This window comes from Mirounga leonina, unplaced genomic scaffold, assembly GCF_011800145.1.
Source record: "Mirounga leonina isolate KUSES-001 unplaced genomic scaffold, KU_Mleo_1.0 Mir_175, whole genome shotgun sequence".
Taxonomy (NCBI): Eukaryota; Metazoa; Chordata; class Mammalia; order Carnivora; family Phocidae; genus Mirounga; species Mirounga leonina.
The window spans coordinates 29,929,258-29,954,045 of NW_023270453.1; the positions used below are offsets into that span (position 1 = coordinate 29,929,258).

Here is a 24,788-nt window from a genome sequence, read left to right on the forward strand (position 1 = left end):
TCTTTGCCTCTTGAAATTCTCCTCCAGAGCCAGCCAATAGCATGCAGTCCTTCCCTGATTTCCTAGGTAACCAGCAAGGGCATCTTTCTCCTCCTTCCCTGAACGTTCTCGTTAGGGCCTTCTTATTCTCCCCTTCCCCCTTTTTATTGTCTGTCCTTACTTTGATTCCTGGAATGTAGAATACGGAGGGCAACTCAGAAAATCCTTGAATTTGTGAAGTCAAAGACTGTTGGGAGGTCATGCCTGCCATTTCCCTGAAAAGCACTTCGTTTACCAAATATTAATCAGATTAGACTGTACATCAATCATCCTGGGCAAGTTGATGGATTATTACTGTTATTTAAAAAATCAGTGTGTCAGAGCATCGGGGAAGCTCCCGGATCTGGCCAGAGTTGTCATTTGGAGGGAGAGAGGTTGACGTCCTTGGGTGCCGGGGGTCTTCTGGCCTCCCCTGTACATCTACGCTCTTGTGCAACCCAAACCACCATCCGTCTCCGCAGTTCTTTTCATCTTCCTGAACTGAAACTCTCTCCCTGTTAAACATTAACCCCCCATCTCCCCCCTACCCCCCTGCCCCACCGGCAACCACCTTCCACCTTCTGTCTCTCTGAATTTGACTATTCTAGGTACTTCATAGAAGTGGGATCCTGCAGTATTTGTCTTGTTGCGACTTCTTATTTCACACAGCATCATGTACTCAAGGCTCATCCTTGTGGTCACGTGTGTCAGGGCCGCCTTCCTCTTTAAGGCTGACCAGTATTCTATTTTGTGGATAGATGACATTTTGCTTATCCATTCACCCCCTGACGGACACTTGGGTCACTTCTACCTTTTGGCAGTCGGTACTGGTGCTGCGGTGCCCATGGGTGTGCAAATCCTTTCCTGCTTTGGGGGCTCTGTGGCAATGATAAGAGGCCCAGGAGGGCCAGGGTGGGGCCTGTGAGGCCAGAGGAGCTGGAGATTTGGGTTCCCCTGCCCAGCCACTCAGCCTCACAAGGACGTTCCTCGACTCCCAGAGGCTCAAGACTCCGGGTGTGTGAAGGGGTCGTACCACCTACCAGGCTGGGGTGCAGGAGCCTTCAAGATTATGGGCCCCAGGGCCTGGTGCTGGGACTATAACCACACAGAAGCTCCTTTCCAGGATGTGGGCCACACTGGGAGAGGAGCCCCCAGTAGCGGGGGCAGAGGCCCATCACCTCGATCCGTCTGCAGCTCATTTGCCCTTCTGTAGAATGCAGACGTCGGGCTAGGACAGCATTGCTCCAGCTGCGGGATACGGGGATGGTTTTAGGTGCGACGGGGCAGTGAGAAGATTTTTGCTGACATCAGCTCCGGGCCAGCCTGACATCTGTCCTTCACGCCTCCCTCACGTCCCCGTGCCCCCTTTCCCAGAACACAGCAGGCCTCACTCCTGGTTGTTCCCTCATCACACACACTTTCACACTTGCTTCCTGTTTACATGGGCCATATGCTTAGAGGAGTAATGAGGCATTTTTTTTCCATTTGAAAATAATTTCAAATTTATCAGAATTTGGAGAAACAAAAATAGTATAAAGAACACCTGTTTACCTTTTACCAGGTTTCATCTTTTAACCTGTTATAGCCCATTTGCTTTCTTATTTATGTTTTCCCTCTCTCTGCCCCGCCCCCCCCCTTTTTTTCTGGGTGAGTTGCATCCATCCTGTTACTTCGCTCTTATACGTGTCAGCACACAGTTGCTAAGAATTAGGCATTGGCTTTCATGACTCCAGGGCAGCTGTCCACTCCAGTGTGGGTTTCTCCTGTCCCTGTTCCAGTTTGTCCGTTGGCCCAGTAATCTCCCTTCTAGCGTATTTCCCTCACCAGTCTAGGGTAAGGTAGTGCCTTTAATTGTCGTGTCTCTCTGGCCTTAGTGACTCTGGAACATTTTTCACAGCCTTCTTTTTTACAACAGTGACATTTTTGTGGAATGCAGAACCTCTCCCTCCTTTGTTTTAATAAAATGTTCCCTCTTATGTCTTTGATGTTTTCTTTGTGATTACATGGAGGTTATATATTCTTGGCTGGACTGTGGCGTAGGTGGTGTCATGTCCTTGTCGGAGTGTCCCACCTGGAGGCACGTGATGTCCCCTGACCCTCACGGGTGACATGAATATTGGTCACCTGGCTGCAGTATTGCCCCATCTCTCTGCTGTATAGTCACTAATTCACAGTCCATGGGGAGACACTTAGAGATAATACAGATATGCTGTGCCTCATTACAGTGACCCTGGGAGCCGCCATTCACTGATGATACTTGCCTGATCCCGTCTTTGCCAGACTGGTGGCAAAATGTTGATTTTCCAACGTCAGCACTCTCTCCATGTTGAAAAGTCAGCCCTCAGCATTCCACTGTAAGCAAGATGCCTCCCTTCTCCCCATTTCTTTCTTTATCAGTTCTTGGCACACACTCAAGGATTTCAGTTTTTAGTGGTTTATATTTCATTACTGATTTACTTCATCTGATGCTCAAATTGTCCCAGACTTGGCCATTGGAAACCCCTTTGGGCTGGCTGCTGTGGCCTTGTGCTAAGCTCCCGTCATTTCTTCTGAGCAGTCCTTATACTTTCTGGCTTGATAAGGTATTCCAGGTTCATCCTGGAATGCATGCGGAATGCCTGTCCCCGGGATGAGCCATTTCTCTGACAAGCCCTGCTTCCTCTCAGTGGTCAGCGGTATTAGAGGCCAGGAGCCGGGTGCCAGAAGGGCTAATGGCTACCGGGGTACCTTGCTTTTTGGCCCTTTCAATGGACAGATCTAGAAAACAGGTGCATGTACATACACAAAATACACATTTACTCGTGCATGCATATACATATGTACAGACATGCATATCATATACATATTTTAGAAATCATGAATGCATACCAATACCTCCAGTATTCATGCCAATGCCAGTCAGTTCCCAGAGGGTTCTTTCTCGCCTTCCCCCATTCCAGATCTGTGTGTCACTTCTTTAGCAAGAGCCTTGGCTCCCAACAATGTCAACACGTTTGGTTGCTCAGTCCTATAATACATCTTAAAAAGTTTCAGTTTGTTTATTGTTTAACAAACAAGAGTTCAGGATGGTTTGCAATCCCCCCCCCCACCCCTGCATACTTCACCTGCCTCCCAACCGAGGGTACAGAGTCAAGTATGCTGTTTATAGCTACTTGGATTAGTCTGCCCTTTCTTTGTTCTTTATTCCCCATCAGGGTAGGTATGGTGTTCATTTGGAAAAAAAAAAAACAAAAAAAATGTTGGTCCTTTTTTTTTTTTTTTTGGTCCAGTTAGGGTTCTTCCTTCCCATTTTTACAGACTTAATTTCTTTCTTTTTTTTTAAATATATGGATCATTAACAAACTTAAAACCATGCAAAAGGATATGTTCAGCAAGTGTCCCTTCTTCCATACTCTGTCCCATTCCCCTTCCTCTGGTAGATAATCAACTTGACTGCTTTCTGGAATCTCCTTCCCACACTTGTTTTTGTAAGAAAATGCCAATCTAGAAATGTTTTCTTATTCTCCCTTCTCTCTTACACACAGGGTAGCACACTGTATACGCTCTCTCTTCTCTTCGCTTAGCAGCTTCTCTGGAAATCACTCCATATCAGTTCACCATGGTCTTCCTCATTCTCTTTTACAGCTGCACTGTGTGTGTGTGTGTGTGTGTGTGTACCAAAGTTTATTCAACCGATCTTTATGCTTGGACAGTTAGGTAGTTTCCAATATTTTGTAATTACAAGTAATACTTCAGTGAATACCCTTGAGTGTGTGCATTTTTATATTGTTAAGGGATGTATCTTCCAAATAAATCCCTACAAGGGGATTGCTCAGTTGAAGGGTATAATAGTGATTTAAAGTTTCCTTTTTTTTTTTTAAGATTTTATTCTTTTTTTTTTTTTTTTCCTAAAGATTTTATTTATTTATTTGACAGAGAGAGACACAGCGAGAGAGGGAACACAAGCAGGGGGAGTGGAGAGGGAGAAGCAGGCCTCCCGCTGAGCAGGGAGCCTGATGCGGGGCTCGATCCCAGGACCCTGGGATCGTGACCTGAGCCGAAGGCAGACGCTTAACGACTGAGCCACCCAGGCGCCCCAAGATTTTATTCTTTTAAGTAATCTCTACACTCAGTGTGGGGCTAGAACCTACAACCCCAAGATCATGAGTCGCACCCTCCACTGACTGAGCCAGCCGGGCTCCTCTAAAGTTTCCTTTTAAAATGTATTTAGGGATGCCTGGGTGGCTCAGTCATTAAGCGTCTGCCTTCGGCTCAGGTCGTGATCTCAGGGTCCTGGGATCGAGCCCCGCATCGGGCTCCCTGCTCCGCGGGAAGTCTGCTTCTCCCTCTCCCGCTCCCCCTGCTTCTGTTCCCTCTCTCGCTGTGTCTCTCTCTGTCAAATAAATAAATAAAATCTTAAAAAAAAAAATGTATTTAAATCAAAAGAAAAAAGTGAGCTCAGATAAAATGATGAGGTAAATAACAAATAGACAACACAGAGACATGGCAAACGTCCTAGAGGCAGGCAAATGACTGAAGTTGGAGCAAAACTGAGCTGGGTTGTTGCTGCAGTCCCTTCAAATTCCAAAATAGAAACCCAGATGGGTTGGGGGCTCATGTGTATGTTATAGCAGGTTCAGATGGAGCCCCCTGGGAATTCATCATCAGAGCCTGAGTCCTGGCCTCAGTGACCGTCCGTGGAAATCCATGCACGCAAGCCCACTGATCTGCTTTCCTTGGTGGCAGCAGCATGGTGCGTGTACCCTGGGCGGGGAGCAAGGCTGCACCGAGACAGGCATGTATCTGCAGGGAGGTGTGGGAGTGAGGGCCCAGAAGGCTCTGCAGAACTGTGCCGGACGTTCTGGTCTGGCATAAAGAGGACATTCACTTTGACCTTGAATCTCACCAGGAAAAAGTCAAATCTCTTTGGCACCCTCTTTTAAAGATGATTGTGGAATCTGTTTTAGAATGATGAGAATCTGGACAGACTCTCTCCCCAAAAAACTTACTAACCCCCCCCCCATGCCCACGTGGCATTTTGCATAAAGTTTCAGGGAGTTGACAGACGCTAGGTAAGAATCACTACTTTTAAGAGTTGTTTGGATAAAATTGTTAAAAAGAAGGGGCCAGGGGCAACCTGCATTGGCACTGGAAGGACTGTTGTATGTTCATCTAGAGAATTAATCCCCGTAACTGTGCTGGCCGGATGAGGATAGGGAGGCTCAGAACCAGGGTGACAGAACCGAGGTTGAGGAACCTCATTGTGCATGGAGGGACCCTCATGGGCCTGGTCCTATACAAGGAGAGGACCCGGGAGTGGGGCGAGCAGCAGTCCTGGCTTTTGCTGCTACTTTTCTCGTCATAGTAATTGTCACTATGCTTCTGGGTTTCTGTTTTCTCATATATAGTATCTAGGACTGAACCAGTGGTTTTTAGCAGTTCTGTGTGAAGCTCCAGAATTCTAGAAAGGAGCTTTAGGGGCCTCTGTGGAGTGCAGGAGGAAACCCGCAGCCAGGGACGTTTGGGAATCCACCCACCCTTTACCCAGAGCAACTCTGCTCCTGTCTATGGTGGTATGTCGTGGGAAATTGTCATTCAGAATTAATATGCCACTTCTTAACTAAATTTGGTGAGCACTAGACTGGATTATCTTTAACGGCTGTGTGCACCAGAATTCTGAGTATCCAGGGAGATTAAAAAATTAAAAAGGAATAACCATGTCACACAGTAGGCGTATTCTCTAGGCTGAAGTGCTAGGGCTTGGCCCTGTAACCTTGGGGAGTCCTTGAAGCTGAGTTCCTGCCTCGTCAGCCAGGCTGGGAGGAAGGGGAGCTCCCAGCAGGGCAGGAGGTGTGTCAGAGGTCCCAGGGTGGAAGCCAGAGGCTGGCATCACAGTCCTGCTGGGTAGTCTTCAGATGTTTTCAGTGGCATGCTCTGTCGGTAAACACTAACAATCAAATAAATGTCATTTAAGCATGCAGCTCGCCAATATAGATACATTTATTGTAAATTACACATATTTGTATTGCTGTGCCAAGGTTAGATACATCACAAAACAAAACAGATTGTTTAAAGATGAGGATAATTAAAAATAAGAGAAGTACTGCCGCGTGAATCATCTCCTGTCCCCAGTGAGGACAGACTGCCCCCACTGCAGAGAGGTCAGGCTTGTCAGGAGGCAGCTGGAGGAGGTTGGTGGGGGTGAAGGTGTAGGCGCAGGAAGGAACAGTGGTTCTCAGCAGTCTGCACTCCCACCTGCTCTCTGCCGCGGCCATGCTGCTCGGACTGCTGTTTACTCAGTAGCTCCCTGTGAATTGACTCACTCGGTTTTTTCCCCTTAAATCTCGTCTTCTCCTAAGCAGTGATATCCACAGAAGACAGGTTTTCTGTGCAGTTAGAATCTTCTAACGCACATAAAGATAAACACAGAACTCTGCAAACAACATTTGTCCACATTGCACTTGAAAATCATGGGTCAGCCCCCACCTGTGTGATGGCCCCGTGGGAGGCTCCAGTCCACCCTGGGAGGAAGGGGCTGGTGCTCCGGGCCCGTGAGGATGGGTGGGTGGTGCACTCCTCCACGCTAGAGGACAGTCAGGCGCAGCCGTGCCTAGTGGAGTTCCAGAGGGTGGTGGGCACACGCTGCCACCCGTGAGAATGCTGGGCACGCTCAGGGCAGACTGGGTGGGGCCCTGGGCCACCCGCTCCATGTCATAGGGGCCGTGCATCACTGTCGGCTCTGCGTGCCGCCAAAGCCTCCCATTCTGGGCTCGCCCAGCCATCCGTCTCCCATCCCATTAGTAAGCACTCGCCGCGTACCGGGCGCTGGGCTCAACACTAGAGTTCCAGTGGAGAGCAAGACAGGGAAGGGGGCTCCTCTTATGAAACCCCCATTCTAGTGGGGGAAGGCAGGCAGCAACCGTAAATAAAAAATAGGAAACCTAGGCAGTTGTGAATGCTATAAAGTAAAACCGAGATAAGAGGGGGAAGGGACAGATTTATCCAGGAGAATTCCGAATAATGTATGTAGCTACTCCCTCCAGGAGATAGAGCATAACTCCCTGCTCCTTAAAATGTGGGCTGCGCTTAATGACTTACTCCCACAGAGCTTGCAATGAGGGGAAGAGGGAAAGTAACTTTCTGGTGGAGAAGTCTGACCAGCGTTCGCTTGGCCAAGTGGCGCAGACTTGACGTCGGTGGTGGTTGGGCCGTGTTGGTGGCCTGCACCCTCGCTATGGCCGGCGGCCAAGGGCACTTCCTCCGTGTGGGCTTCCTTCCAGAAACCTCTACCCCAGTCTAATGATCTGAAAACATCAGACAGACTCAGATTGAGGGACATTCTGCAAAATACCTGACCAGTTCTCGCTCCTTAAACCGTCAGGTCACCAGAAGCAGGGAAGTCAAAAGCCGGCACAGTCAAGGGGAGCCTAACAGGACGTGACGACTAGATGTAACGTGGTCCCTGAGATGGGATCCTGGAACAGAAAATGAACTGTAGGGAAAAACTAAGGAACTATGAACGAAATATGGATTTTTGATAATAATTTAAGGAGGTAAAAACCGGTGCAGAGGGAGCTGAGAAGATATCTCTGAGGCGGTAGCATCTGAGCTGGGCCTTGAAGGACGTCATTGAGTCAGGCCAGGGTAGGGGAGATCCGGGGTGAAAACATTCCAGGCAGAGGAAGCAGCCGTGTAAAGATCCTGGGGCAGAAATAAGCTTGGGCCCATTAAAGAGCACAGAAGAAGCTCAGCACGGGTGGAGAGGGGTGTTGGGGAGAAGGCCAGGGAGTGAGGTCAGAGGTGGAGAGGAGCCGGGCTACACAACAGACTGCCTCGACACTGGACGGCATGTGGATTTCATCCCCATGTGATGGGAAGGCAGAGGAGAATTCTGAACAGAAGGGTGACGAGAGCTAATTTCCACTTAAAGTCACTTGGGTCTGTGTGGAGAACAAACCAGGGGGTAAAGAAGGGCAGAGCCAGCTGGGAGGCCTCTGCGCGAGTCCAGGGGAAGATCATGGATGGCGGGGGGCCGTCGGAGTCCCTGAGTCCTCCTGTCCCTCCAGATACAAGTGCAGCCTCACACATCAGCATCCTTTCCCCCACATCTGTCTCCTGAAGATGGGGGAGATGACCTGAACTCTGGGTTCCAAGAACTAACTATTTGAAGGTCCACACCTACACGTCAAAGAACTCTGTGATGGAGACCCCTTAGGCCAGTAGCCAACCATCTCTCTTTCGTCTCTGTTGGTTTATGCCTTCTTTGAAAACTAAAAACATGCCCCATGCTTACACAGCCCTTACTTAATTGGGAAAAATACAGCGAGGTTCCTAACCTCCCTCTGCCTTCTGGAAGTCATCAGTGGAAAAGGAAAACAAAAGGCTTCAGGCATGTCAAAGCCTTTCCTAGAGTGTAAACAGTTTCAGAATCTTCTCAGTGAATTTGGTTATGTCTTATTAACCACATATCATTTTTCTTCCCTCTGCTGCCTCAACTCCTTTGGGAAGGAAGTGTGGTATCAATAAAGTAAAATAAGTGCCTTTAAAAAAACATCTTGAAATAAATTACTGCAATTTGCACTTTTTTATTAAAATCAGGGCCACATTTCTTGGCATTGCCAAGATGACAGGAAAGAGAGGTTGTGGCCTCTGGCTTATTTCTCTCCAGCTTGTTGCTGATGCTCCTGTCACTGCTGGCGAGCGCTTGCTGGACGCGTGAGGAGTGGTCTACTTGGGCTCTGTCTCTATGATGACGGTGTCTGTAAATCCAGGGCTATGAAGCCGTCCGAGCTCATCCCCGTCTCTGTATTTGCTTCTAGAGATAGAGATGGTGATCATGGAGCGCGGCAAGCTCGCGGAGCTGGCGGCCAACACGTCTGTGCAGGAACAGAACACCACGGACGAGGAGAAGAGCGCCGCCGCCACGGGCTTGGAGAGTGCACTGTGGAGCAGGTGCCACCAGTGGGCCCAGTCCTCCTGGTGCTGGTTGGGGGGAGGGGAGCCCACAGGCCAGCCCACCAGTCACGGTGGGGGTGCTATTCCGTTGCTGGGATGAGGAGATGGGCTGAGCGGTGGTGGGGAGGGGTGTGCCGTGGCTGGGGTGCCCAGCACAGGTAACCTGGGGCCTCTTCCCAACACCCAGATGGCCTCTTCGGCTTCTCAGCAAAGTTGTCTTGCTTCCTGCCTTTCCTTGCTTCTCCAGCCCCTGTCGAGAGGCCACAAGGACAGAGCTGACACTCAACTCCGGAGTGCTCACCCCTTGGAAAGAGGAAGACTGAGACATGGCACCACCTCCCCCAAGCCCTTTGGTGGTGGGCCCTGCCCTAAAGGGTGTGGGTCGCCTCACAGCCTTGTACTGGCTGCCCCTGGCAGAGCTCTGTTGCTCCCAGGAAGGCCCCTCTTGGGGGCCGCATTTGGATCTCCCTGTCTCATTCATTCACTGCCATGCTACCCCGCCGTGCATAGGGCCTGCCCTCCTGACTCAGCCAGCGTGATTTCACACTGATGGCCTGCAGCTTTTCGCCTAAGTGTTCAGTTCACTGGAGGCCTGCTGAAGCTACGTCCTCTTAAACCTTCGAGATGCCGCATTTCCTGGAAGCTTGCTGCAGCACCGGCCCTTCCAGAATGCGACTGGGTGGAAGGCTGCTTCCAAAGCGTGCAGTGAACTGTCAGGAGGACTTTTTCATTTCAGAGTTATTTTCCTTCCCGGGGGCCCTGCTGCAGAGACCCCTGCCATAACCTAATCCCATGCACAGCAGCAGGGTTCACTGTCAGCCTACAGAGCATTCACTTCCTGAACCCCCAGGGTGGAGTGGCTGAAATACACACAACGCCCCATCCTACTTACTAGTCCAGCTTGAACAGTTGAAGCATGCCCGTTTTTTCCTCCACCTCTCTCTGCTTGGCGAATGTTCCAGTTATCTGACAGTCAGGACTCATTTCTATCAGATGCACAAGGGAGCCATTTTTAGTTGGGTTTAAATTAAAAAACACTGGAGTGTGGTATCGGCTATCAGTTGTTGGAACCTACAGAGACCGTTTTGATTTTGCTTGGCAGCAAAAAACATAACTCCTGAAGCTCTGAAAATTCAGGAAATCATTCTAAACTCAGAAAGGGAGGAGAAAACAACCTTTCATTGCTTGGCACAGCATTAGTGAGGATATGAATAATTGGAAAAACCACAAATGACTAGTGATGGGGAGTGTATCAGCAAACGGGTGCATCTGCTTAATAGAATGGGAGCTGCTGCTTTTAAGTGAATACTGTCAGGATGTGTTGGGTTTCTTAGGATCTAATAAATGGAAACAGAGCAGATATTTTACATAGTATGGTAATACTATAGCTTTGTTAAAGGAAGAAAAAATATATATTTTTTAGAACGTGAAAAGACGAAACGTTATGTTTGAATGTTGGGTTGAGACTTCTTTTTTTTCCTGACCTTTTAGTGAAGAGAGGGTTTTTCTTAGAGTCGATTGAAATTGTTTCTTAACTTTCGATGACTTTAACTGGCATCTTCTACCACGTGGCTTATAATGGAAGCTGATCCTTGTGCCTTGAGTTGGGCTCACATACAAGCTTGTGGCTCCGGGACCCTTGGGCCAGGGCTGTCCTTGGCTCTGAGACCAAATGCTAAGGAGAGACTAGCCCAGGTGGAAAGTTGCCTTCTCCTTTGTGAAGGTATTGAATTGTTGGTTGTCTGGAGCACTGCCAAGGACTTCTCTCCTCCCCGTTCCAGGCCCGGAGCAGGGAGGAGGGCACTCTGGAGGAAGGAGGGGGTAGTGTGTTCTCCTTGACATGAATCGGATCTTGACATTGGTCCACTTGTCTGAAGAAACAGCATAGTACAAAGTGGAACTGTTCTCCTATTCCTTGTGTATCGTGGGCTCTGTCTGCATTCAGGGTTAAATATAGGCCTACGAAACTGAAAAATGTCTAAAGCATTCTTTCCTTAAAAAAAAAGTATAAAAGTAACACACATGCAGAAAATGTAAAAACATTTTGAAGAAAAGCGTAAAGAAGGGAGAAAGGTCTCCACGATGCCAGCATCAAAGTCAGCTGTCACTAACATTCTGGTTATTTCCTGCTAGTCCTTTCTCAGTGGGAATTGTATCCTGCTTGCCCCCAATACTTATACCATACTGTGCCCATCATTTGTCTTTTTTTTTTCTGTCTGATACCAAACCCCAGGCATCTTTTTCGCTTTACTGTACACTCTAAACAAAATGCTAATGGTTTCACACTATTTCATCTCCTAGAAGATGCTATGTCCACTCAGCCCTCCCTCTGCTCCTGGGCATTTGGTTATTTGCATTGCTCTAGAATGAAAACACAATCAACATTCCAGGCCGCTGGTTTGCAAGAAAACATTTTCTTCTTCATCCCACTCTTAAGTTGAAAGTGTTACTGGGGTGCCTGGGTGGCTCAGTCGTTAAGCGTCTGCCTTCGGCTCAGGTCATGATCCCAAGGTCCTGGGATCAAGCCCCACATCGGGCTCTCTGCTTGCCGGGAAGCCTGCTTCTCCCTCTCCCACTCCCCCTGCTCGTGTTCCCTCTCTAGCTGTGTCTCTCTGTCAAATAAATAAATAATTTAAAAAAGAAAGAAAGTGTTACTGCCAGGCACTTAACAGAAACCCAGATCCGCACCTGGCAAAACGATTCATGCATCTGAAAGGTGCCCCATCTGGGGCCCTGGAGAAACAGCCCGGATGTAAATGTCCCCTTTAAGGACGGGCTCTTCTTTTAATTTCCCAGCGTCATGTGTGTATTTGAAATGTTATGACAAGAAGGTTTGCACCACTTTCTCTTTTGCATTTTTCAGTTTAATATTTTGAATCACTGGTACATTCACGGATTTCAGTTTTTTTTAAAGTATAAAAGGTGATGCAGTGAACAGTTTCCCCGTTTCTCTGCCACACCTCTTCACTCCCCCTAGACGGTGCTGTTGACAGTGGCTGTGCGTCCTTCTAGGGGTCACGTGCGCCCTCAGTCACTCCTCGAGGTGCTCCGCTTTCTTGGCCTCAGCCTGGCCTCCACAGAGGCAGCTGCGGGTGGTCACAGGCTCAGAGCCTCCTGCTGACGGGCCAGACCCATGCCTATTCTATTATCCTTGTGATGAAGAGTCTTTCCAGGCCAGGCCCTTTACCTGGAAGGGCAGCGTTTGGGGTGTGTGGTTTGTGATATTTGCAGCCACTCTCTAGACCTCTCCCCCAAAGCATCAGAGGTGAACCCTCCCATCGATTCTTACCCGTCACGAAAATCAGTCCAAAAAATTGCAGGACCTGCCAGAGTGGGCTCCGGGAGAAGTGCCCTTGGAATGCTCGAAATAGAAATCTGGCCACAGCTCCCACACGCGAGCACCCTTCGCAATGTGCAGCTGGCCTGGTGCTAAATGCCTATCCTTCATCGTTTCATGTTGAACCCCCCCTGGGAGCCCTTCCCAATGGGGAAATGGAGAGGTTTTAGGTAGCTAACCCAAGGGTTCGCGGCTCAGAAGAGGCAGAATCCGAACTGGAACCCAGGCAGTCCGGCCCCAGGGCCCACGTTCTGAAATTGTTTGGACTTGTTGGTGCCTTGTCTGCTATTGTCGGCCTCCTACACTGCCCCGTTCTCTTCATCCTCTTGTCACTCTTTGACGTGATGATGTGGTCCATCTGTTCTCTGGCATGGGAGTGCCCCAAGAGCAGGGACTTGGCATCATTTACCCCCAGTGTCTGGAACAGCCGGGCCACGGTTGTTGAGTGATGAAGTGGTCCGTTCCTCAGTTTTCCCTGGAGCTAGCTTCCCACGGGCAGAGCCCGTCCTCCATGCCCGGTGCTGGACGGGGCCCTCATTGGACTCGCCACACGCTGGGCGGAGCTGTACAAGGCAAAGGCGGCCAGCACTTCATGTGTAGGCGGGCGAGGAGAGCTGTCCACTGTGTGTGCCAAGAGGCTCATGTGCGCCCCTCCTCTTTTCCAGACCCTTCCTCGATATGGTGTACCACGCCCTGGACAGCCCAGATGACGACTACCATGCACTGTTTGTGCTCTGCCTCCTCTATGCCATGTCTCATAACAAAGGTAAGCCTCCCCGCCTCGCCTGCCTTCATGACATCCCTCTCTGCCTCATGGCACCAAAAAAGAAAGCTGCTTTCCTTGAGGAATGTCCTTCCTGGTTTTGGCAAACTCCTACAAACTTCTCTTCTCTTCTCACCTGAGAATTTCTCAGGTGCTTTTGTACATACCAAAGCCACAGGAATTGGTTACTAGGGCAGTATGGGTGGGGTGGAATGCGAGGGAACGTGCAAGTGACTTTCTAACCCAGTATGACTGTATTCACACTGTGGTTTTTCTTTCGACCCCTGGCTTTTACGACCGGCTTAGTATCCAACCTCTCTTCCTAACATCAGAACTGAAATCAGTCAAATTGTAATCTTGGTTTTGCTATTTATAATAGCTGATGTTCTAGCTCTGGGTTGAGGGCTAAAATAGACTCTGGGCAGATTGGGTGGAAGCATAGGTGTCCTTTCTGAAGAAAGGTGTGGTTCTCTGGCTTCCCCCGTGGAGGCGGAGTGGTCAGGATCGGAGTCCTGTGGAGCTGACAGACCTGGTTAGGATTCATTCACTCACTTCCTCGCTGGGCACCGCCGCTGGTATATGCCCCCCACCTGGCTTGGCACTGGCAGGTTCTGAAACCCCCACATCAGAAGCTCTTCACAGAAGAAATTGAGAACATTCTTCATGGCCACTGCCTCGAGCTGGCCTTGGCATAGATGAGACTTTGCAGCAGGTGATGTTTTCGTAGGTTCTTCATAAGCTAATTGAGAGGTAGGTAGAGGTGGGTTTTACTAGACAGCCTATGTTTAGAGACATTTAAAAAGCACTCAACATAATAAGTATTTATTCTTAAATCATTAATCCTGATGAATAAGTGGACCAGTGACAAAAGAATATATGGGGAAAAAAGCCTCACCTCCCATCCCTGTCCTCCACTCTCTTCTTTGAGGTGGTTCATCTTAGCAGTTTCTTGTGTCTTTTTAAAGATAACCATGCAGGGGCGCCTGGGTGGCTCAGTCGGCTAAGTGTCCAACTCTTGGTTTCAGCTCAGATCATGATCTCAGGGTCGTGAGATCGAGCCCCACCTCAGGCTCTGGGCTCAGGTCTGCTTGGGATTCTCCCTCTCTCCTTCTACCCCCCAGCCCCCTGCCCTGCTCTTGGACCCTCTCTCTCTAAAATAAATAAATCAATCTTTAAAAAAAAAATTAAAGATATCCATGCAAACCCAGGTATGAGTATATATGGTTTTATTTCTACGACTGTCCCCCACTTAAACATGAATAGAGGTATCCCAGTTGTCTGTTCCTATCCTGTTTTTCTCACATCATCATGTATCCGCACATTGTTTCACATCCCTAGAGAACTGCCTTGTTCTTTTTGGTTTTTTAAGATTTTATTTATTTTGAGAGAGAGAGAGAGCAAGCGGGGAAGGGAGGGTAGAGGGAGAGAGAGAATCTCAAGCAGATGCCACACTGAGCACAGAGCCCAGTGCGGGGCTTGATCTCACGACCCTGAGATCATAACCTGAGCCGAAATCAAGAGTCAGATGCTTAACCAACTGAGCCGCCCAGGCTCCCCTGCCTTGTTCTTTTTAATCCTTTGTGCATCATTTATTCTGCCATCATCCCCTTATTGAATGGCACTGAAACTCTTCCAGGCTTTTCCCACTGTGGCTAGGATCCCCTGTGATGGCTCTTCTCATGTTAAGTCATGGTGCTCACATGCAAGTCCGTAGACCTGGCTTAAGACCTCTAAAAGGAGCCCAGTGGGCTCTGAATCCTGCTGACGTTTTCCGCCAGTCTTGTTCATCCCCAGGGCTTCTGTGATCCCCTCCAACACCTGGCTTAGTGCGTGGCACATAGGAGCCCTTGGTTTCTGGGTGGCAATAGAACTCCACAAGACTGACCGACTCCCATCCAAGGATTGCCCGCCACTCCCCTGGCCCCTGACTTCTGTGCTGTCTGCATCTGAGTTCCTGCTGGATGCGTCCTGCATCCTGGAGACTCCTACCCAGGTGTTTCAATATCACCTTGAAACACTGCTCATCCCCCTTCAGTATACCCTGACCTCAGCACACTTCCTGCCATTTCTGGTTCACTTGAAATTGCCAACCAAGGTTGAAACTGCCGTGACCTTTAGTTCCTTCCCTCCTTTGATCCCAGCATTTAGTCATCAGGTTTTGTCAGTTTTCCCTCTTCAGCCTGTCTGATCAGCAGAACTTAGAACTGAGTGCGACTTGGTGCCTAGTCCTAAGCTAGATGCTGGAGATGAGAACTGGGGGCATGAGAGCAGGGAGATCTGGGCATGGCATTCCAGTGGCCATTATCACAGCCTCCTAGGGGTCAAACATCTGGCCATCTCATGGTCCATCCTCCATAGCACTGCCAGGTGATCCTCCATAAGACTGTTGACCATGTCCCTCCCCTGTTCAGAAAGCCTTCGTGCCTTCTTGTTTCCCTTAAACCTCACCCTTCTCTGCCTGTCATTTTGAGTATCCAGATGGCACCCACCTTGCCAACTTGATCTGGTTCCTCTGACTTCCCTTCACAGACCCTTTGCTCTGGGTTTAAACTTCTATCTAGTGATAGAACTCTTTCATAGAGATAAACTTGGGGATGCTGTTGTGCTACTCATTGAACTCTTTACAAGTTCTTCTGGTTACAAGCAACAGAAACTACTTCTCATTAACTTAAGTAGAAGGGAAAGTCTATAGGAAGGCCCCTGGGGTAGCTCCCAGGATCTGAAAAGTTGCTGAAAAGCTGAAGGAAGGGCAAGAACAAACCAGCTCTGGGGACTTCCCTCAGGGTAGATCATGATTTGGCCCCAGCAGATCCCTGGCTGAGAGTCTGTCTCTGTTCAGGTTTCAAATTCTTGGGCACGAGATCTGACTGTTCCAGCTTGGTGGTGGTGTGTCTCTCTCTGGAACACGCAGTTATGGCTAGGGGTCAGGATCACATAGCACACACTTGGCCCTAGGGAGCTCAGCCGGGTATCTGGGACTATTCCCAAAGCAATGAGCTTCCTTGGAAGTCTGGCAGCCACTGCAGTCAGTGCCAACATGGCCTCCCTGTTCCTGGCTAGTATTCCTTGTATTCATTTGTGTTTCTTCCTGCCATTTTCTCTACTTCTGTGTCACCACCTGTCAAAATTTTGCTTGCCTATCGGAAGTCACCTGCTCCAGGAAGTGTTTTCTGATCCCTTCAGGTGATATTCACTTTGGGTTGGTACTGTCTAATGTGGCAGGCACATTTTATACATTACTGAATTTGATTTGCTTAAAATTTTGTTAAGGATTTTTGCATTTATGTCCAAGAGTGATACTGGTTTAGGGTCTTATAATTCTCTTCTTTTATTTGCTTTCAGAGTTATGCTTGCCTTATGGAATAAATTCAGATGTATTTCCTACTCCTGGATTGTATGGAGGAGTTTTTATAGAACTGGTATTATTTCTTCCTTAACTATTTGGTAGAATTCACCTGTGAATCCATCTGGGGCTAGAGTTTACTTTGAGGGAGGGTTTTTAACTACTCAGATTCTTCAGTAGATATAGGACTAATGAAGCTTTATCTACTTCTTTCTGTGTGAGCTTTGATAGCTTGTGTCTTTCAAGGAATGTGTCATTACATCTAAATTGTCAAATTTATTGGCAAAAATTTATTCATTATATTATTTTATTATCATTTTAATGTGTGTAGAATCTATAGTGATGTCCCCTTTCTAATTCTTGGTATCAGTTGTTTAGGTCTTCATTTGCTTTTTCCTGATCAGTTTGGCTAGAAATTTAACAATTTAATATTTTACTGATACTCAAAGAATTGTCTTTTGGTTTCAGTGATTTTCCTGGGTTTTGTTGTTGTTGTTTTTTATTTTATTTCTGTTTTTTATTTCTTACCTTCAGCTGCTTATTTCAGATTTAATTTAGTCTTCTTTTTGTAGTTTCTTAAGATGGAAGCTGAGATCATTGATTTTTTTTCTTAAAGATAATCAGTTTATTTTTTTTAATTAATGTATAGTGAAATTAACCTTTTTTGTGTGTAGTTGTATGAATTTTAGCACAGGTATGGGTTTGGTCAGCACCACCATAATCAGGATACATTATAGTTCCATCAACCAAAAATTCCCTTGTGCTAGGGGTACCTGGGTGGTGCAGTTGGTTAAGTGTCCAACTCTTGGTTTCAGCTCAGGGTCGTGAGATTGAGCCCCGTGTTGGGCTCTGTGCTGAGAGTGGAGGCTGTTTGGGTTTCTCTCTCCTCGTCCTCCTCCCCTGCCGCGCTCACTCGCTTGTGCTCTCTCTCTCAAATAAGTAAACAAAATCTTAAAAAAAAATTCCCTTGTGCTATTATTCCTTTTCAGTCTGTCATACCCTTCCCATAGCACTCATTGATTTTTAAACTTTTCTTCTTTTGTGATAAGAGTTTAATGCTGTAAATCTAAGCATTGCTTTTGGGTGCATGCAATACATTTTGATATATGTGGTTTTATTTTTATTCAGTTTAAAATATTTTATAATCTCCCTTTGATTTATTCTTGTCCTTTGTATCATCTGTGTCATTTCTGGTTATGTTTCTATTATTGATTTTTCTCCTGGTTTGGGTTTTGGGCTCTGTCCTGGGTCATGGTTAAGTTACTTGGAATCAGTTTGATCCTTTCGAGGCTTTCAAGCTTTGTTGCTGCTGGTCCAGAACAGCCTTTAGTCTCAGGCTCACTTGGCCCCACTACTGAGGCGGTCCCTTTCTGAGGATTATACCTGATGGGCCATGGTTTGGGTGGTCCTTCCATGCTGGCTGCTGGGAACAGGAACTCTTCTCAGCCTGTGTGAGGCTGGGATTGTTCCACCTGCTTCATTCCCAAAGCTCGTTCCCTTCCCTCCCATGCATGCACAGAGCAGGACATAGCTGACGCCTCAAAGGACCCCTCTATACCTCTCTGTACAGCCCCCTCCTCTCCAGTCCTCCGTCCTCTCAGTTCCAGTCACTCCACCCATCTGAGCTCCAAACTCTGCCTTCTCAACTCAGAGAGACCGTGGCCTTTGTTGGGGGTTTCTCTCTCTCTGCCGAGACCTGGACGCTCTTTCTGGACAGTGGACTGGAGTAGTCCCTGGGCCCACTGCCTTCATTTCTTCTCTCGTTGGGTACCCCCCACCCCCGTGCTGCTTATTGTCCTGTCCAATGTGTCATAATCACTGTTTGATGTATTTTGCCTAGTTTTCTAGTTGCTTGAATCAGGAGGGTAAGTCCAATCCATCTTGGCTGAAAGCCATGGTGCTTGAAAAAGTTTTATCATGATCTAATCGATATACAGTAAACTGCACATATTGAAAGTGTACACTTTGATAAGTTTTGGCATTTGTATACACCCATGAAACCATCACCACAATCAAGACAGAGTATGTATCCATCACTCCAAACATTTCCTCCTGCCCCTTTGTCAGCCCTCCTCCCTGTCTGCTCTCACCCCTCTCCCCAAGCAACACTGGGCTACTTCCTGTCACTGTAAATTAGTTTGCCCTTTCTAGAATTTTATGTAAATAAAAACATGCAATATGTACTCTTTTTTTTTTTTTGCATGGGTTTCTTTCAGTGTGCATAATTATTTTGAGATTCATGATGTTGTTCTCTGTATCGATGGTTCATTTCTTCTTACTGTTGAATAGCAGTCCACTGTGTGAATGTACCACAGTTTTCTTTATCCATTCATCTGTTAATGGGCATTTGGCTTATTTCCCATTCTTAAGCATACGCTACTAGGAACATTTATGTATAAGTCTTTTATGGACATATATTTCCTTTTTTCTTGGGTAAATACCAAGGAATATGATGGCTGAATCATCTGATTACTGTAAATTTGTTTGTTTTTAAGAAAAACTCCCAGGGGCGCCTGGGTGGCTCAGTTGGTAGAGCATCTGACTGTTGATCTCAAGTGTTGATCTCAGGGTTAGGAGTTCAAGTTCCGCATTGGGCGTGGAGCCTATTTTATTTTAAAAAGAGAGAGAGAGAGAGAGAGAGAGAGAAAGAAAGAGAAGAAAAGAAAGAACTGCCAAATTTTTTTCCAAAGCAGCTGTATAATTTATATCCCATCACCAGTCTGTGAATGTTCTGGTATCTTCACGTCCTTGCCAGTACTTATATGGCCATCTTTTTAATGTTAGCCATTCTAACAGTTATGTAGTAGTGTCCTGTTGTGATTTTAATTTGCATTTTCCTAATGACTAATGATACTTTCTGTGTGCCTCATTTGCCATTCTGCATGTCTTCTTTGGTTGAGTATTGTTTCAAATCCTTTGCCCATTTTTTCATGGATGGCTCATTTTCTTTTTGTTGAGTTTTGAAATTTTTTTTATATTGTCTGGATACAAGTCCTTTATCAGTTGACTATTGCAAAGATTTCCTCCCAGTCTGTGGCTTGTCTTTTCATTCGCTAACAATGTCCTTTGAAGAGCAGACATTTTTAATTTCCATGGAGTTCCTGTGGCACTTTTTATATCTCTTTTTCTCTCCATTTTTTCTCTCCCGTTCTGGACTGCCCGGTCTCTAGAGGCAGAGACCATGTCTCTCCCGATGCCCCCCGCAGTACCCAACTTAGCCCCTGGCACCCGGTCAGCACTCAGCCGAAGTGTGCGGACTGGTCATCTCTCAGCCACGTGGCAGCACTGCTGGACTGCTCTTTCTGGTGGCTTGTACTCGGGGCCTCGGCCGGGAAGGTGCTGTCTTCAGGGTGAAGATGCCAGGCTCCAGAGGGCCAAAGGGGCATGTGGGTGAATTCTTTGTTGTTCCAGTGGCTGGCTTTCCTGGGTGCCGGGGAGAGAAGTCCTTGCACACGGCAGCGCTCCCTCATCCAGGGCTGTGCCCCAGAGGACAAGCCTCCCGAGGTCCTACAGGGAGAGCCTCCCTTTCTTTCTTGAGGTCTCCCCGCCCCCTCCTCCTTCTTTTCCTCCTCGAGATCTGAGGGGGTTTCTTCTCAAAAGAGTGGAAGTGTATAATTGAGGGAGTTTAATTCCTTCTTCCATTTCCTGCTAGTACTGTTCATTTATTTACTCACTCAGCCTTCTAACAGAGATTTTTGGAAGCCTTATTTATTCGATGCCAGGCACTGTGGTTAATATTGAGAACCCATTGGTGAACCAAACTCATTATTTTCAGGGAGGCGAGTGTGGCTGCCATGGAGGGAGCAAGGGGAGAGGGGTGGGAGGTGAAGGCAGCATGACAGGCGAGCCGGGACACATGGCGGGGACCCATGGCGGTGAGGAGCTTCGACTGTGTTCTGACACAGCGGGAGCTCTGAAGGTTGTTCAGGCAGGAAAGCATTGTGCAATCTGCGTGGCTTCCGTGTTTACCTTCTTTTGAAAGTGCCTGCTTTGTCTGAAATCGCCTTTGGTTCCAAAAGACTGCGTCGGTCATGAAGACTCTGTGCTTGAAGTTACTCAGTTACGCATGTGGGCCCAGCTGCGTGCCAGGCAGTGCGCTCAGCCTGGTGGCTACAAACCCCAGGCCACCTGAGACTGGGATTGCTGTCCGATTGTCGGGCGGGCGGGCGGCGGGCGACGGTGGGCGGGATGTGCTGCAAGAGATGGGTGGGCTGGAGCCGCAGGGGGCGAGTGGGTGGGCAGCAACCGCGAACTGCATCCTGAGGGTTGCGTGGGGGTGCTGAAGGTCGGTGCGGCCAGGAGCCCACTGGACCGCTCTGCGTTCCTTGGAAAGGGCTCACGACAGTTCAGCCAGAAGACGGGCAGGATGGAGGGAGGGGGGCAGGTGCGGGCATTGTTGAGGAGGCGAAACTGAAGGGCTTTCTCATCATTCAGTAGGCATGTGCTGTATACTTACTGTGTGCCAGGTGTTGCTGTAGGTGCTGGAGCAAGTCTGAGGAGCCTCTGTCAAGGGAACAAACGAATGAAAAGAAATCCAGTCATGTGGTGACAGAGAATAAACCTGTGGTGGTGGGATGTAGGGGTGACTAGCCAGGGCAGTCAGGGGTGCTACCCTGAGGAATGAACGTTAGAGCAGAGGTTTGAAGGGTGAGAAGAAGTCCACTTTGCCAAGATCTGGGGCAGGAGTGCTCCAGGCATGTGCAGAGGCCATAAGGTGGGAAAGAGCTCACTGGTCTGAGGAGCAGAAAGCAGGCCAAGCAAAGTGAAGCACTGACCAGCTGAGTAGGGCCCAGATCTCAGAGGGCCTTGAAGGCCATGAAAAGGAATTTAGATTTTATTCCAAGTGCAGTGGGAAACCTTAAAGGCTTTTTTTTTTTTTTAAAGATTATTTATTTGAGAGAGAGAGAGCAGAGGGGAAGGGCAGAGGGAGAGAGAGAATCTCAGACTCCCCGCTGAGCGTGGAGCCAGACATGGGGCTCAGTCCCTGGACCCTGAGATCATAACCTGAGCCGAAATCAAGAGTTGGATGCTTAACTGGTTGAGCCTCCCTGGCGTCCTGGAAACCCTGAAGTATTTTTAAGTAATGAGTGACATGGTCAGATGGACATTTTTGAAGGAGCAGTCTGGCTACTGGTTGGAGAGTAGATGAAGGGAGTGAGGGAGAGAGTTGCAAGAGGGAAAGTGGGAGGCCTGGTAGGAAGCCATTGCAGTAGTCCCGGCAAGGGATAGTGTGGGTTGAATCAGCATGTTGGCCATAGAGCTGGAGAAAACTGGAAGGATTTATGATATGTTTTGGACCTAAGGCCAGGATGAGCTGATGGACTGGATGTGGCAAGAGAGTGAAGGGCACACTTGGGCAACTGTGTGGGGCCATTTTCAAAGATGGAGGAGACAGGAGAGGAGCAGGGCTGGGGGAGGGGAGTCCTGCTTAGTTTGGTTGGGAGCGGGCACCCAAGGGAGGAGTCTGGGTGATGCCCAGATCCCTGACCCTGCTACTGTGTGGCTGGTGGTGCCATTTCCAGAACCAGCGAGCATGGGCCATGGAGCAGGTTTGGAGAGGAAGCTGGAGGCTTCAGGTTTGCCACCTGGGGCCCAGCTGCCCAGGGGACCCCAAAGGAGACTGCCTAGCAAGAAGCTGCTTTATGGTTTTGTGCTCCAGTCCTGGCCTGTGGGCACAGGTTCTGTATTTGGTGGGGGTCTTTTGTTGGTGGTAGTGGTTGGTCAGTTGGTTTTTTGGTTAGGCAGCAGGCAATTAGCTGCACTTAACCTTCAGCCTCTCTTCCCTAGATCTATACCCTCCAAGCAGGGCCCCTAATGAAATGGTCGCTTTCCGATAGATTTTTCATCATAAGACAATTTTAACATAAAAGCAATGTTAATAAAAACCAAATGTTAGCTCAGGCCTTCCAGTAAATCATAATAGATTAGATGCTGCACCGAAATGAATATCCCACTGTGGAAAGGGTTGACCAGTTGGAGGAAGGCACTCGTTGTGATTCAATTGGGCCACATAATGAATTCTGGTTCATATCTGTAATAGCAAATGCAGCCTTCTCTCCTTTGTCAAGTCTGCAGAGGCCTGGCCCAAGGGAGGGGGGTGAGTTCTGCAGCTTTTGTATTCTTAAAGGTTCCCCTACTCCACCCACCACCCTCTTGCCCCATCCATTTATCATTGTTTACCCAAGAGGAATCTCGGGCTTTTTGGGTTTTGTTTTGTTTTCTGAGAAGTTACTGGAACACAGATGAGAGGTATGGGAAAGGTTGAAAGGTAATAGGATAAAGGGAGGCTTTCGTCATGCAGAGAGCTGGCAAACCATCATTTTGGATCTCGACTGACACATAATCAGAACTAGAAGTACGTTGGAAATCGGCCCAACATCTGGTTAGCTTTCGAAATAGTTGGTCTATAGTTTTCCAAAGCTGGCAATGCTTGTGTGACTACAGCCAAGGAGACCTCGCATGGTCAAAACAAAACACATTTTTTGCCCATCATTTACCTGGTGCTGTTGTGGCCTCTTTAGCCAGGGTGTTGGTCTCCATCTTTTTATGGAGCTTTGGTCTGGGTCTTTTCTACCCCTCTGTTGGGTGGCGGCTCCTGCTAAGGAGGCCGAATCCAGGAGCCAGAACTTAGAAGGGAAGCTTAGGAACTGGTTCCTGACATCACGGAGCCACACCCTTCCCTTCTATTTTGGACTGTTTGAATTTGTTGGGAGTGCCCCCCGCCACCACCTTCCCCCGAACCCTGTGATCACTGGGTGGAAGCGATGCAGAGGGAGACCCTTTCTGAGTCATTTGGACAGAGCAGGATCTGACCCCAGCAGGAAGGGAATGAGGAAGCATGTGGTCTGCTGGAAGTCTGAACGTGCTAGCACGTCTTCTCAGGCCATGTGAAGCACATCTGGGTTTCTTTGGAATTTCTCTGTTGCTCAGTACTTAAGGGTTGAAGCAAATAGGACAATATATTATCCACAGTGTTTATTTCAGTCAGGCGGAAATGGCTAGCAAAGAAACTCAATCAGGCTTGCGACAAAATCTGCCTTTCAGTGCCTAAAAACCTGTGTGTGTGTGTGTGTCCATGCACACGTGTGCCGTTTCCCTGTTCACATGCATATTCTTGTCATATCGTGACATCGACCGTGTTCATTAACAACTCTCAGCCACTAATTTGTTTGGACCCAGAAGAATGTCTGGAGCTTTTGAATGGCTGCACAGGCCTTGAAAGCCAAGGGCAGGGATGGGATCATTCAGAGTAACGGAGGGGCTTTTAGAGGCTGTGGTGGGAGAAAAAAGAGAGAGGGGGAGGAACTGAGGCACCTGGCTCAGGGGAAACTTTGGGGAAAGAACAGAGATGCTCAAAGGGTTTTTGTTTGTTTGTTTGTTTTTACAAAGTTTTTCCATGTGTTGTATGGAGTCGACCCTGTTCTCTGTCTCCCCAGTGGCTGGTGGTAAAATCCACTTCACATAGAATGCGTTGTAATACCAAGTCTGTTTTGGGGAGAGTGCCTTGAGGAGAGAGATCACCTTGAGTGGTTGGGGGGCAATGGAGACCACTCCAGAGTAGGCATGAGCACAACCGGATCATGTCATCTCCCACTAGCTGCCCTCCGGGGATCTTGGCAGGTAAGCCTTGCCTGACCCCTTACCCCAACATCTGCCTCATTGCTTCCCTCCAGGGTCCCCCCATCCCCCGCCCTCCCGAAGTTTTACCACACTCCATGCAGGAGCTCCTTGTGCAGCTCAAGGCAAATTCTCGCTCATCCTTAGACTCCTACCTGAGCAGCTTGTCCCTGAGTTGGCCCCCAAACAGCGTCGTGTTTGGAAGTTAGCTGGATCTTGTCCACCTTTGGAATCCTCCTATTCTGACAACACTGCCAACTTGCTCTGTTACCTTGGAGACGTGACTTAACATCTCTGGGCCCTAATTTCCAGCTAGAGGAGGAGGTTGTACTGGAATCCAGTCCTCTGAAGTTCTTGAAGGAAGTGTCTCTGTCCCTCGGGGTCCCCGTCTTCACAGAGAGTGGATCCACTAGTTGAGGGAGGTCAGGATAACCTTGGAGTGTTTTTCTTCCTGTTGAGAGAAGATTTTGCCACAGATTTTCTCATTTTTGACAAATTCTCAGGGAGTGGGGGCGGTCACAGGGAAGAGACAAAATGTGGAAATTCAAGACCCGGTTCAAGTCTCGGTCTCTCCCGGTTCTGCTGACCACCGCCATATTCCCTCCCGCTGGCCTCATTGAGGGGGGATGAGAGATGGTCCAACCGGGGAGCGTTTTTCCCCAGAACCACTGACTGACAGTTCCCAAAGGGCCAGAACGGGAGGACAGAGAGATGTGGGGGTGGTGTTGACATCTCTGGGGGGAAAAAAGAGCCGCCAAAAAGATTCAGTTGGTGTT

At 48.3% G+C, this 24,788-nt stretch overlaps 1 protein-coding gene across 7 annotated transcripts in view; it reads left to right on the forward strand.

Moving 5' to 3' along the window:
- Nucleotides 1-24,788, forward strand: part of CLEC16A (C-type lectin domain containing 16A) — a 200,864-nt gene that overhangs the window by 54,145 nt on the left and 121,931 nt on the right. For all 7 annotated transcript variants that reach the window (XM_035022276.1, XM_035022275.1, XM_035022279.1 and 4 more), the window contains exons 11-12: nucleotides 8,817-8,949; nucleotides 12,955-13,055. In XM_035022276.1, the coding sequence (XP_034878167.1) occupies nucleotides 8,817-8,949; nucleotides 12,955-13,055 (234 nt within the window). The remainder of the gene's footprint in view (nucleotides 1-8,816; nucleotides 8,950-12,954; nucleotides 13,056-24,788) is intronic.